We start from the raw sequence: 13,732 nt of genomic DNA, 5'->3' as shown, positions 1-13,732 counted from the left end.
AACCACCTCCGTTCCACTATTGCACCTCTCACACACGGCATTGTAAGCGGCGCGGTTACACCCTACGATACGTTCTTACTGAAACCTATTTCAAGAGCACCCCCAACACGTACAGTACGGAACACGACTTGGAGATAATGTATCGGATAGAGAAACATCTGCTTGGAGACGTTACTCGGTGATAGTCTTAATAAGCCAGTCTGCAGCCATAGGCCGTGTGTGTGTGTGTGTGTGTGATGTGGGTCAGAGGATGTGAGCAGCGTCCCGATGCATGTGCCCCAGCCGACAGCACAGCTGCAGGAAGGCCCGGGTCAGCCCTCAGAGACCGCCACGTCTCTGAACCAGGTCAACAATAAAGAGCTTAGCAGAGCACCGGGAATAAGCAGCACCACAAGCCTCCTGCCTGCGGTACTGTGGAGATCCACGTGTGTTGACGGGTTCTCTGTTTTGGAGGGGGGAGGGGGGAGGGGGGAGGGGGGAGGGGGGAGGGGGGGTTGTGATGTGGCAATAAATGGGGCCCTTTTATGGTCGCCTGATTCTCGTAGGCACCAGGAACTTATATGGTGCGATACACTCTGGAGGCTTCTTGCAGAATGGGAATGACAAAGTAAGCAGCTCATGAATAGCAATGAGGGGTGAATTTCCGAGCAAATCTCTGAGATGTTACACGTTGGCAGTCACGGTGGCCACGGTTGGATTTATGGCGTGGCGTGCGTAAACTGTATGTGTGTTGTTTTTCCTGATGGGAACTGCTAGTTGAAACCCGCACAGCCGCCATAAAAAGGCCTGAATTATACATGTTTCAATAGGGAGGCGCTAATCTCACTAGCGGCATGTAGACCTTGATTTGATTTGAGATAAAAGCATGTTTGAATAAAAGGAGAAAATCCTCCAAGTGGAAGACACTTCATTAGTTTTTCTTTGATCGAACGCTTGCTTGTCTGCCTGAGCTGGTGAGCCGAGCTGATACGTTTCCGTTTAGTCAATTATCCTCTTTTAAGATCGGGGCTTCACTCCGCAGTGACAAAGCATCTCCCTGTCCCCTCGTGACCTGTATCGACCGGACGAGGGCCCAGCGTGCCCCCCCCCCGCTTGCCTCTCCCTGGGCACAGTGAAGCGCTCTCTCCCTCCTGTCTCCCCTCTCCCCCACACCGACCGCGTAGCGCCACTTCCCGTGAGAGGGGAGATAAGGGGCGGATCAGACCGGCAGCGCTCGCGTCGCCATGGTGCGCGTGCGGAGCGCCGCTGGCACGGCAACAAAGGGCTCGGCCGTTATCAAAGCAGCCTCTGGTGGGGGGGATTTGTGAGGGAGCTGAGAAGCTACTGGTCTGAGGCACTGCACGGTCACTGAGAACAAGGGGCATGGCGCTGATTAAAGTGGAGCACACACACACACTCACTCACACACACACACACTCTCTCACATACACACACACACACACACACTCACAGACACACACACTCTCATATACACACACACTCACATACACACTCTCACACACACACACACTCTCTCACATACACACACACACACACACACACTCACAGACACACACACTCTCATATACACACACACTCACATACACACACACACACACACACACTCACAGACACACACACTCTCATATACACACACACTCACATACACACTCTCACACACACACACACTCTCTCACATACACACACACACACACACACTCACAGACACACACACTCTCATATACACACACATTCACATACACACTCTCACACACACACACACACTCACATACACACTCTCACACACACACACACACACTCTCTCACATACACACACACACACACACTCTCACAGACACGCACACACTCACATACACACACACTCACATACACACACACCGAGTCGCGTTTCAGACCACGAATGTATTGGCTGCCTATGCAATGTTATTTCACACTGTTATCCAAGTCTTCGATCAACTCTGCTAATCCATCGCACGGCTGAGCGCCACGGCCCACACTCACGTTGGAACCGTCAATTCTGTGTGTCTATCTGTCTGTTTGTCTGTCCGCACGTGGGTATTGCTGCTGCATCTGCAGAAGTGTAGCCTGCAGTCTCCCATCCCTAACCCTGGCTCCCCTGACTGCTGACCTTCCTCTTCAGCCCTGCAGGTCATAAGGGGAAGGGAGGGAGGGAGGGAGGGGGGGGGGTCTGAGGTTCATTCTTTGAAAAGAAACCAACACACACTCACCATAATGACCTGTGTGAAGGGCGCAGCTCTCTCTCTCACTCTGCTCTCCTGTTGTTGTCGAGGTCTTTGAGTGTAAACACGTCAAGTCTCTTCGTCCTCTGTGTGGAGTGTGTTCATGCCTGCTCTCAAAGTGTCATTCTAAATCGAGCCCAGCTGAAGCGGTTTGTTCACGAGTCGAGCTGTCTCATCTCATCCTCGCTTGTCGGTGTGTGCGCGCGTGCGTGCGCGCGCGCGTCAGAGTCACGTGACCTGGCTCTTGGCTGTCTTTTGTCTTTTGATGACATCCTGCTGTGTATTGTTCTTCTGCTTGCTGTCAGACGTGGGAGGATGTTGTTGCTGTATCATTTGATTCGATGGGAATCGTGCTGGTATGACACTGAAGTCTTCATCTCGTCTTCTCCTCAGGGTTCCTGCTCTCCCTGTTAAGAACCTGACGGGCTCTGGACCTGTTCACCCTGCACTAGCTGGTCAGTATGGCCGCTGGACATTACCATCCCTCTTCACAGCACTGGACACATCAAACCCATTGCAACTGATCATTGCAGAGACTAAACTAGTAGAATATCAGTTAATATCAACTGTCCAAGACTAACAGTCTCCTTATCAATATCAATTATTTTTCATCCTCAATTCCTGTTTTCCTTCCTTGTGTGTGTGTTGGTGTGTGTGTTTGTGTGTGTGTTGGTGTGTGTGTGTGTGTGTTGGTGTGTGTGTGTTGGTGTGTGTGTGTGTGTTGGTGTGTGTTCCAGGCATGACCGGTATCCTGATGTGTGCAGCAGGGCTGCCCGTGTGCCTGACCCGGGCTCCTAAACCCATCCTGCACCCCCCGCCCATCACCAAGAGCGACATGAAGCCTGTACCAGGGGTGAACGGCATCTGCCGCAAGACCAAGAAGAAACACCTGCGGAGAGGTAGGAAGGGCTGGAGGGAGGGAGGGAGGGAGGGAGGGAGGGAGGGAGGGAGGGAGGGAGGGAGGGAGGGAGGGAGGGTGGTTTAGACGGAGGGAGGAGAGGAAAGGAGGATGGTTTAGACGGAGGGAGGAGAGGAAAGGAGGATGGTTTAGACGGAGGGAGGAGAAGGGGAGAAACATCTCGATGTAGGGTGGAGAGGAATGGAGAAGGCATGTCTCTGTAAAATGTGACAGGGTTCAGTCTACATATTCAGTCGAGTCAACGTATGCACGGGCTCAACTTTGAGATGAAGCCAGGCGATGCGAAACCACCGTGCCCAGGAGAGAACAGCCAGCCCAAGCCCAGCTGATGCCGGGGCGTATGACTGGAGCTGTGAGGCAGGAGCAGAAATAGCTGCTGGTCAATGGATACCATGGAAACCATAGTGGGCCTAGGGGGAGTTTAGGCTGTCATAGATGGGAAAGGGAGGGAGGGAAGGGAAGCTTTCTCCAGGCTGGTCCAGCCAGTCACCCTGCCTCCCCCCTCCCCCCTCTGCCTTTCTGCATGGAGACCCAGACCCGGACCCAGACAGTAGAGCTGGGACAGGAGAGATTGATAGATGGATTGCTGCCAAATGTGTTTTCAATGACACAGCAGCCTGTAAAAAAGGGAGAAGAGAGGGAGAGGAGACGGAGAGAAAGTGAGGATGGGGTGATGGAAGGAGGAGAGACCGGGGGTAATTCTTTTCCTTCCTGCTCCTCCTAAACAGTCCAGAGGAGCCTTTGATCCAGCTAATGAAGCCATCAAAGGGCAACTGCGGAAAATGAATAATTCAGTCCAACTCTCCACTTGTCTCTCCGGCCTCTCTCGCCAAACCATCCTCTCTTCCTCCCTGTCTCTCTCTCACTTATTTTCTTTCTCTCTTCACTGTCTCGTTATCTTTCTCTCCCCCCCCCCCCTCTCTCTGTCTCTCTCTATCTATCCCTCTCTCTCTCTCTGTCTCTCTCTATCTATCCCTCTCTCTCTGTCTCTCTCTATCTATCCCTCTCTCTCTGTCTCTCTCTATCTATCCCTCTCTCTCTGTCTCTCTCTATCTATCCCTCTCTCTCTGTCTCTCTCTATCTATCCCTCTCTCTCTATCTATCCCTCTCTCTCTGTCTCTCTCTATCTATCCCTCTCTCTCTGTCTCTCTCTATCTATCCCTCTCTCTCTGTCTCTCTCTATCTATCCCTCTCTCTCTGTCTCTCTCTATCTATCCCTCTCTCTCTGTCTCTCTCTATCTATCCCTCTCTCTCTATCTATCCCTCTCTCTCTGTCTCTCTCTATCTATCCCTCTCTCTCTGTCTCTCTCTATCTATCCCTCTCTCTCTGTCTCTCTCTATCTATCCCTCTCTCTCTGTCTCTCTCTATCTATCCCTCTCTCTCTGTCTTTCTCTATCTATCCCTCTCTCTCTGTCTCTCTCTATCTATCCCTCTCTCTCTGTCTCTCTCTATCTATCCCTCTCTCTCTGTCTCTCTCTATCTATCCCTCTCTCTCTGTCTCTCTCTATCTATCCCTCTCTCTCTGTCTCTCTCTATCTATCCCTCTCTCTCTGTCTCTCTCTATCTATCCCTCTCTCTCTCTCTCTCTCTCTATCTATCCCTCTCTCTCTGTCTCTCTCTATCTATCCCCCTCTCTCTGTCTCTCTCTATCTATCCCTCTCTCTCTGTCTCTCTCTATCTATCCCTCTCTCTCTGTCTCTCTCTATCTATCCCTCTCTCTCTGTCTCTCTCTATCTATCCCTCTCTCTCTGTCTCTCTCTATCTATCCCTCTCTCTCTGTCTCTCTCTATCTATCCCTCTCTCTCTGTCTCTCTCTATCTATCCCTCTCTCTCTGTCTCTCTCTATCTATCCCTCTCTCTCTGTCTCTATCTATCCCTCTCTCTCTGTCTCTATCTATCCCTCTCTCTCTGTCTCTCTCTATCTATCCCTCTCTCTCTGTCTCTATCTATCCCTCTCTCTCTGTCTCTATCTATCCCTCTCTCTCTGTCTCTCTCTATCTATCCCTCTCTCTCTGTCTCTCTCTATCTATCCCTCTCTCTCTGTCTCTCTCTATCTATCCCTCTCTCTCTGTCTCTCTCTATCTATCCCTCTCTCTCTGTCTCTCTCTATCTATCCCTCTCTCTCTGTCTCTCTCTATCTATCCCTCTCTCTCTGTCTCTCTCTATCTATCCCTCTCTCTCTGTCTCTCTCTATCTATCCCTCTCTCTCTGTCTCTCTCTATCTATCCCTCTCTCTCTGTCTCTCTCTATCTATCCCTCTCTCTCTGTCTCTCTCTATCTATCCCTCTCTCTCTATCTTTCCCTCTCTCTCTGTCTCTCTCTATCTATCCCTCTCTCTCTGTCTCTCTCTATCTATCCCTCTCTCTCTATCTATCCCTCTCTCTCTGTCTCTCTCTATCTATCCCTCTCTCTCTGTCTCTCTCTATCTATCCCTCTCTCTCTGTCTCTCTCTATCTATCCCTCTCTCTCTGTCTCTCTCTATCTATCCCTCTCTCTCTGTCTCTCTCTATCTATCCCTCTCTCTCTATCTATCCCTCTCTCTCTGTCTCTCTCTATCTATCCCTCTCTCTCTGTCTCTCTCTATCTATCCCTCTCTCTCTGTCTCTCTCTATCTATCCCTCTCTCTCTGTCTCTCTCTATCTATCCCTCTCTCTCTGTCTCTCTCTATCTATCCCTCTCTCTCTGTCTCTCTCTATCTATCCCTCTCTCTCTGTCTCTCTCTATCTATCCCTCTCTCTCTCTCCCTTGCGCTTCCTCAAATGAACAAACAACAGGCGCCGGGGGTGGTGGGGTTGGGCTGGGGGGTGGGGTTGGGCTGGGGGGTGGGGTTGGGCTGGGGGGTGGGGTTGGGCTGGGGGGTGGGGTTGGGCTGGGGGGTGGGGGCTGTGTGTGAGGGTATTAGGGCTGTAAGCTGCGGGCGCTCTCGGCCTCTCTGGCCCACTGCTCCTACAGTGGGATTAGCACCGTGTGCAGGGCTGGATCACGTCTGTGCGTCCGTCTGAAGGTGACCCTGCTCCTCAGCGTCGGGCGTTGCACTCACACACGCCCTCTTGGGGACTGGTCTCATCAGTCTCAAGGAGCGCTGCAGTCACAGTGAACTCCAGAGCCAGAGTTGTGATTATCTCTGCTAAGGTGCACCGCAATGGGATACATTTGCAGATGGGCGATATTCTACTGGAGTGTTGCCCTTTTCTCCCTATTTTTGTATATTGCGTAAGAACCGCATGCATACATTAACCGTTTCCCGGTATCCTCATGAATATTACTGGTGTGTGTGTGTGTGAGTGTGTGTGTGTGAGTGTGAGTGTGAGTGTGAGTGTGTGTGTGAGTGTGTGTGTGTGTGTGTGAGTGTGTGAGTGTGTGTGTGTGTGTGTGAGTGTGTGAGTGTGAGTGTGAGTGTGTGTGTGTGCCCGTGTGTTTCGTTTGATCCCCCCTCTCTTCAACGTTGTGTTTTTGATCCCAAGGAAAAAACCCTGAGGAGGTGGTGCGGAGATACACGGAGAAGATAAAAGTAGTCCCAGATGAGGTACGAAGAAAGGGTGCACTGTCACACACACACACACACACACACAGTCTGTGTGTGGTGGGAACCAGAATAATATAACAAGGAATCATGTACTGGTATGTATGCTTCCCCCTCCCCCTCTCCCCCTCTCCCCCCCCCCCTCCCCCCTCCCCCCTCCCCCCCTCCCCCCCCCTCCCCACACCTCCCCCCCTCTCCCCTCTCCCCCTCTCCCCCCCCCCCCTCCCCACACCTCCCCACACCTCCCTCTCCTCCCCCCTCTCCCCTCCCCCTCTCCCTCTCCCCCTCCCTCCCCCCCATCCCCCCCTCCCCCCCTCCCCACACCTCCCCACACCTCCCACCCTCCCCCCTCCCCCCTCCCCCCTCTCCCCTCCCTCTCCCCCCTCCCTCCCCCCCATCCCCCCCTCCCCCCCTCCCCACACCTCCCTCTCCTCCCCCCTCCCCCCTCCCCCAGGACTGTACCATCTGCATGGAGAGGCTGGTGATGTCATCGGGCTATGAGGGGGTCCTGCAGCACAAAGGCATCAAGCCAGAGCTGGTGGGCAAGCTTGGCAAGTGTGGCCACCTGTACCATCTGCTCTGCCTGGTGGCCATGTACAACAATGGCAATAAGGTGAGAACGGATGTGCGTGCCGGAGCTTGTTACAGAGCCGTCATAGAATAGCAGCTTGTTAGATTGGAACTATACATTCTATTCATCCGGAATATCTGATGGGATTGGGACTGGATTATGTGAGATTAGTTAGCAGAATGAATTCATTGCTAGGAGGGGTCCTATTTTTGTTTTAGTTCATCATTCGTCATGAAAAGGATTTTGTCACGAGTCAATTTAAGATTAGTGAAGTGACTTTTGTTATACAGATATTAACTATAAATAGTCTTAAAGTGCGCACATGGACCCAGAACATGAGCCACCTACCCGATTAGAAACCGATAAAAAAAACTCCAGAGGGCTCTTCTAAACGGATGTTCCTCCGTGTGCGTCCTCCCAGGACGGCAGCCTGCAGTGCCCCACGTGTAAGGCCATCTACGGGGAGAAGACGGGCACCCAGCCCCCCGGCAAGATGGAGTACCACGTCATCCCCCACTGCCTGCCCGGCTACCCAGAGGCCAAGACTATCCGCATCGTCTACGACATTCCTGCTGGCATCCAGGTACGCCCCGCTTCACAGCCCCCATGAGCGCTGCTTCCCCGGCCCGCTAGCTCTGACCCCCCCCCCCCCCCTCACCGGGCCGTGGCGCCGGGTCAGACACGTCCACCTGCCACGCACTGGCTGGAGAGAGTTGTTGATGATGAGGGCTTTGTGTTGCAGAGGCCCCTGGAGGGCTCTAAAACAGCGCTGCACACTCAGAACCAGAGAACGTTTGAGCTCCTTACAGGGGAAGGGGGTGGGTGTCAGAGGAGAGGAAAGGGGGGAGGGCTGGGAAGGCAGGCAGGCAGGAGGCGGGGGCAGGAGACAGGAGAGGGCTGCATATTTCATCTTGACTGCAGAGCTGAGCTTTAATAGAGTCAATAAACTGACCTTTACACCAGAGGAACAGAGCAGGTCTCCCTGGGGAGAAAAGCTGGCTCTGTCTGCCCACTCCATGCTGCAGCACAGCATGTCATAGAGCAGTCAGTGGGTCCTAGCTCTCTCTCTCTCTCTCTCTCTCTCTCCCTCCCTCTTTCCCTTGTTCTTTCTGTAAACATTAATTCTCTCGGTTTCAAAAAGTGAATATAGCTAACTGATATGGCTACGGACACATTCAGGTTCTGTTTCTCGTTTTGATTAAATAGATGAAGGAATGCTGAGCGGTGAAGCACTTAACCCCCAACTAAATACGAGACAGAGAGCATGTCACAGTCCAGAACAATCAGACTGGTCCGTAGGGAGCTGTTGAAGTTTGAGTGCTCCCCTACCAACCATGGAACAGAAAGATAAGCGTTGTGACTGTTTCTTGGTTTATGTGCCTCAGACCACAGAGCACCCCAGCCCAGGGATGAAGTTCAGTGCCCGAGGTTTTCCACGCCACTGCTACCTTCCCGACAACGACAAAGGCCGGAAGGTAAGATCGATGTGGGACACTTTGACTAGGATACACTACTCTGATTAGACAAGAATATATTAATCCAGAACATATTTTGTGAGGAATTCTCACTGAACTGAACTGACTAACCCCTCCCCCCTCCCTCCTCCCCCCTCCCCCCTCCCTCTCACTCTCCCCTCCTCCCTCCCCCTTCCCCCCCCTCTCACTCTCCCTTCCTCCCTTCCCTCCCCCCTCCCTCTCACTCTCCCCTCCTCCCTCCCCTTCCCCTTCCCCTCCTCCCTTTCCCCTCCTCCCTCTCCCCTCCTCCCTCCCCCCTCCCCACCCCCAGGTCCTGAAGCTCCTGATCAGGGCGTGGGACCGCCGCCTCATCTTCACCATCGGCACATCCAGCACCACGGGGGAACAGGACACGGTGGTGTGGAACGAGATCCACCACAAGACCGAGTTTGGCTCCAACCTGACAGGCCACGGCTACCCCGACCCCAAGTACCTGGACAACGTGCTGACGGAGCTCTCCGCCCAGGGCGTGGGAGAGGACAACCTGAAGGACTGAGGGGTGGCGTGGGGAGAGTCGCCCCCGAGGAGCATCCTTACCCATAACCCCCTTCTCCCTCCCAGCGAGGGGCTGGCCGTCTGCATGAAGGGTCGTCATCCAACAGGGAACGGTCTCTAACTCCCAAACACCCAAACCAAACAGATGTGTTGGCATACGACCAAAAGACAAAGAGCCCGTGACACGGTTGTGATCATTGTCATGGTTCAGTAATACTGTTTTTGCATATACCCAAATATGGTAACACTCGGTCAGCTGTTGTCTCTTCGTCCATGCCTTCAGGATGTTTATTATTGCCAAATTTTCAATATGATAGGATAAAGGAAATTGTTACAAAAAAATTGATTTATTCGAAATGTGTTGAGATGGAATTTGATGAGGAGCGTAGGACAATGAAGGAGATGTATTTGCTTTTTGAAATGTATTTGACAGTCCCATGTTTTGGAGTGACATGTTGACCTAAATGTTGGATTTGAATGTTGACTGTGTATCTGCCATTTTTAAGACAGTTGGTTTGGGCTCCTGCAACCTTATCCAAGTTTAGTTTATGGAATGTTTATCTAAAAGATTAGAAAATTGTGTTGTCTTTTGTGGTTGGTCATTGTTTAGAAAACTTCAGGAAATTGTCAATATGCAGAATGTATTTACATTTTAAATAGTTGGCTTTTGCCAAGTTTAGATTCTCAAATTCACACCAATCCAAACCAGGTCTTTGTTGTGGTTGTTCAAGGATTCGGTTGTGTTTTTCTTTTTTTAAAGGAGAGGCCTTTTGGCTCTTTGATTTAATACATTCTACATGCTGTGCTTCTAAGGCGACCCTGAGGAGCAAACGGGCACCTCCGATTGGCTCTCCCCAAAGCAAGCAGACAGCTGGCTTTCCGCCAGGCTGTCAAACCAAAGCTTCGACTGCATGATCCTGACCGAGAGATACAGATGAGATATGGTGGCTCGCCGTGAACGTTTATTTTCATGCGGCACCTTGAAGAGTATCGTTCAAAGAGGGGCGTGAAATAGGTTAAGCAAGCGTCTTACCGGCCAGTCAGATGCTTGTTAAAAACTTGGGGAGAGTGTTAACGCTGAGGCAAGCAGACAGAACTCGTAACACTGCAAGGTGAAACACATTTGTTTTGTTGACACACTGATGATGTTGACCTCTTTGAATAAAGCCTGCCTTATTAGCCTCCCTGTGGAGGAGTCTGGGACGCTGGCATGATCCATCACACTCCCTACACGTGTGTATGTGTGTGTGTGCCCCCGCTGGAGCGTTAATAAGCTCTGCCTTAGTCCTTGAGCGGAGAAGCCAAACATGTTTCTCAGTTGAGCATCCACGTCCTCCTTTGAGAGCGAGTGTCTCCTAAGAGATCCATCATGGACAGACTTGCCCTCGGGTACACTCCTCTGATCTAGGAGCCCTGGGCAGGCCGCAAGGTGTGATTGTGAGGTACGAGCCCTCGCCTGTGCCCCCTACGTCCCTCCTCAGCCAAGCAGCAGCTTGCTGGCCTGAGAGAGCTGGGTTTGTTGTTGACAAAGTACAGGATGCTGACGATGTTGCTCTGGGAACAGTGGCTCCTTTCTGCTCTCTCCTCCGACAGGATCCAATCAGACCAGAGGCTCGTTAGTTTACCCGTTTTCGATGGTCCTGATTGGACGGTATATCTTACGACGTTGCTTGTCCCGTGTCATGTACAGTTTGTGATGCAGCTTAATTCTCTTCTCTGGATATTGTACATTTTCGTGGGCGAAGGTGTTGCTGGTAATCCTGAAGGGGTTGGCGTGGAAGTTTGTTGAACAGCTGCCCACTTCCATGGGATCGATCTTTCGGACGCTTTTGAAAACTTTGGACTGAATCCTGGTCTTCCGTAGCACTTTGAGGCAGCAGTTTTCTTTAATCAATCCTTTCATTTTAGGAAGATGTCTAACTGTATTGGCTACAATATCTGCTGTTTTTTATGTTGATGTTTATAAACTGTCTTGTATCGCTTTAAAATATACTATATACACATTTGCAGATGTGAGAAACCTTTAAATTTAAGCTCATTTTGAGTCATATGGTGTAAGTTTAATTTATTTTTATACTCTTCTATATAAGGAAAATATAAACACACTCTACTTGCCCACATATCTATAAACACAGGCACATGATAAACATGAAATACATCAAATCTGGCAAAGAAAACATTTGCCAGGATGTCAGGGACTGTTGAAATATGTATGACATGTTATGAAGGTCTTATATTACCAGTAGTCTTATTGTTGCAGATGTTGTTACCTTGATGTAGAACTTGTGTAGTTGACCCCCCTGAGAGGGATTCCAGTAAGTACAGTGAGTGTCTCTTTTTCATTGGCTGGGGGGGGCATTTAACAGCATGATGTTGGCCAAACCCCAGGTAGAGATCCTGCGAACCTGAAGGGGGAAACCGCCAGTCGTTTCTGTCCTATTCTAAACTTGTGAGAGTCAAACAAAGGTCATTCAGCCTGCTCCATTTGAATGTTTACTTTCTATTTTCGAGCTTTTTGTCGTCACTCTCTTGAATGGGAATTTAGGAAAGAAACGCTTCCAGTCTTTATCAGGGATATTTTCTCCATTTTAAATGAGGCATATTGAATTGAGTTGTACAGATACAGCTTGCTTGATCAATCTTTTTTCCTCCCCATTTGTCTTACGTATTCGAAATGTTGTGTGTCAGTGATAGGAATAGAATACTACAGGATGCAAACCATCTTGGCTTTTCAGGTGTGTACTTTCAGGAGAGTTTCAGAAGGACACAAGGTGTTTTGTTGGAGAAAACTAAAAGAGGACTGGAGTTTATGCAATTATATATCAGAGTAAACTAATAGATACTTGTGTGTAGCAAGAAAGGTCCGTTGGGGATGTGAGTGTTGGTGTGTAGTTTTGTGCGAGGTGTCTACCTCACAGTTATGACCAGGGGGGAACACAAATCCATCATCTTTATCTACAGAAGGCATATATTTGGGGTGTCTATTCTGTTTGGGTTCGACCAAACATTCACATAACATTGAAATATTATGTTAATCAAGAATACAATACTTTCCATATTTTACACACTGTATTTTTTTAAGCAGAGGGACATGAAGATTGACTTGTTAAGTTGCAAGGTGTCTTTTCCCGTACAAAACAAACTTAACAGTAAGGTGTGTAAGCTACATCACATATTAAACTAATTTGTCTACTGTGCTCCAACATTTTTTGTGTGCATGTTTAGTTTGAGGATGCGTTTGTGTCTCAATGGGACCATTTGTCTACTTTGCAGAAATGACTGCTTGAGAGATTTAGACTTTCATTCACTAATGACACAATAACATCTTCAATGAAGTGCATATTTAGCAAGATGTGTAACCGTGCTGTAAACAAGACTGCTGACAATACAAATGGCAAAACGTGGTGTGTGGCTATGTCATTGAGTCAATAGGAATGACATCCAGGCGTTTCCTGGTTTCACCGTCACTGTGGACGTGTTTCCTCTCCTGATGGAGAAAAGTTGGATTTGAGGGATGAGAGTGAGACAGCGCTTGGCTGCTTTTCCATCTCCTCAAGTTTCGTTCTTTGAATACGTGCTATCTTTTACATTTTAACTGCCATTCTTTCCACTGGCTAACGTGTCAAGTCACGTGGCCATTTTAAACTTCCATTTTCTCTTCATAAGCATACATATTGCTCTTTTAAAAAATGTTTCACAAAGAGAAATGGAGGCAAACAGATTACAAACTAAAGGAAATGATATGGAGAGATGTTGTTAAAACTATAAAGGGCTTCTTAATCTATCAGTCTTTATTGAATTGTGATGACCTTGTTGCATGTTTGTGTGTTTCCTGTGAACAATAAATGTGCCCTTAACTGGGTGTCTGTTTGACCTTGTATCTCTTCCTCCTCTCCTTTCTTACTTTGCCCACAATGCCCTTCTTCAAGCTCCTCCCGCCCTCCCTATCCTGCACCATCCCTGCACCCCGAGTCTCATTACGTGGATATAAACGAGCTTTGCAGGAGCTCCGGAGAGCGGCCGAAACCGTTTTCACCGGCAGTAAATTTGCTTTATGGTCATTTTCTGTCTGTGGCTGCTGAATGTTTGGTGCCGTGTGAGGAGAGATGGGGGGGGTAAGGTCTGCTCGCAGGCACCGCGCTGCATACTAACACGAGGCCTCCAGCCTTCCTTTCCAGGCCCAGAGAGATCGAGGGCCTGTCGTGAGGCGTCCGTCACGGGGGTGCCTCATCACATTGAACGGCTCGGCTCTGCCACCCTGTCCCCCCCCCCCCCCCCCCCCCCCCCCCCCCCCCCCCCCCCCCGCTCCCCTCTCCGAGCTAAGCATTCCTCTCCTCATCGCCCACCTCCGTCGCTAATGACTGCGTTAATGAGGGAGTCTCCGCCGCCCCCGAGGCAGGTGCGTCTCATTAGCATTTTAATAAGGTTAGGAAGGAAAACTGCTGCGAAACGCATTTGACTCGTTTTCT

General features: G+C 50.1%; 1 protein-coding gene across 1 annotated transcript in view; it reads left to right on the top strand.

Annotated features, from left to right (window-relative positions):
- Nucleotides 1-13,067, top strand: part of dtx1 (deltex 1, E3 ubiquitin ligase) — a 35,038-nt gene extending 21,971 nt beyond the window's left edge. Inside the window, exons 4-10 of the mRNA XM_084690460.1 lie at nt 2,634-2,695; nt 2,978-3,139; nt 6,625-6,686; nt 7,138-7,296; nt 7,676-7,837; nt 8,640-8,729; nt 9,040-13,067. Of these exons, the coding sequence (XP_084546586.1) occupies nt 2,634-2,695; nt 2,978-3,139; nt 6,625-6,686; nt 7,138-7,296; nt 7,676-7,837; nt 8,640-8,729; nt 9,040-9,264 (922 nt within the window). The 3' untranslated portion in view covers nt 9,265-13,067. The remainder of the gene's footprint in view (nt 1-2,633; nt 2,696-2,977; nt 3,140-6,624; nt 6,687-7,137; nt 7,297-7,675; nt 7,838-8,639; nt 8,730-9,039) is intronic.
- The last annotated feature ends 665 nt before the right edge of the window (nt 13,068-13,732 follow it).

The sequence above is a fragment of the Hypomesus nipponensis genome, chromosome 24 (assembly GCF_054491055.1).
Source record: "Hypomesus nipponensis isolate SF chromosome 24, ASM5449105v1, whole genome shotgun sequence".
Taxonomy (NCBI): domain Eukaryota; kingdom Metazoa; phylum Chordata; class Actinopteri; order Osmeriformes; family Osmeridae; genus Hypomesus; species Hypomesus nipponensis.
This window is presented reverse-complemented; position numbering and strand designations above follow the sequence as displayed.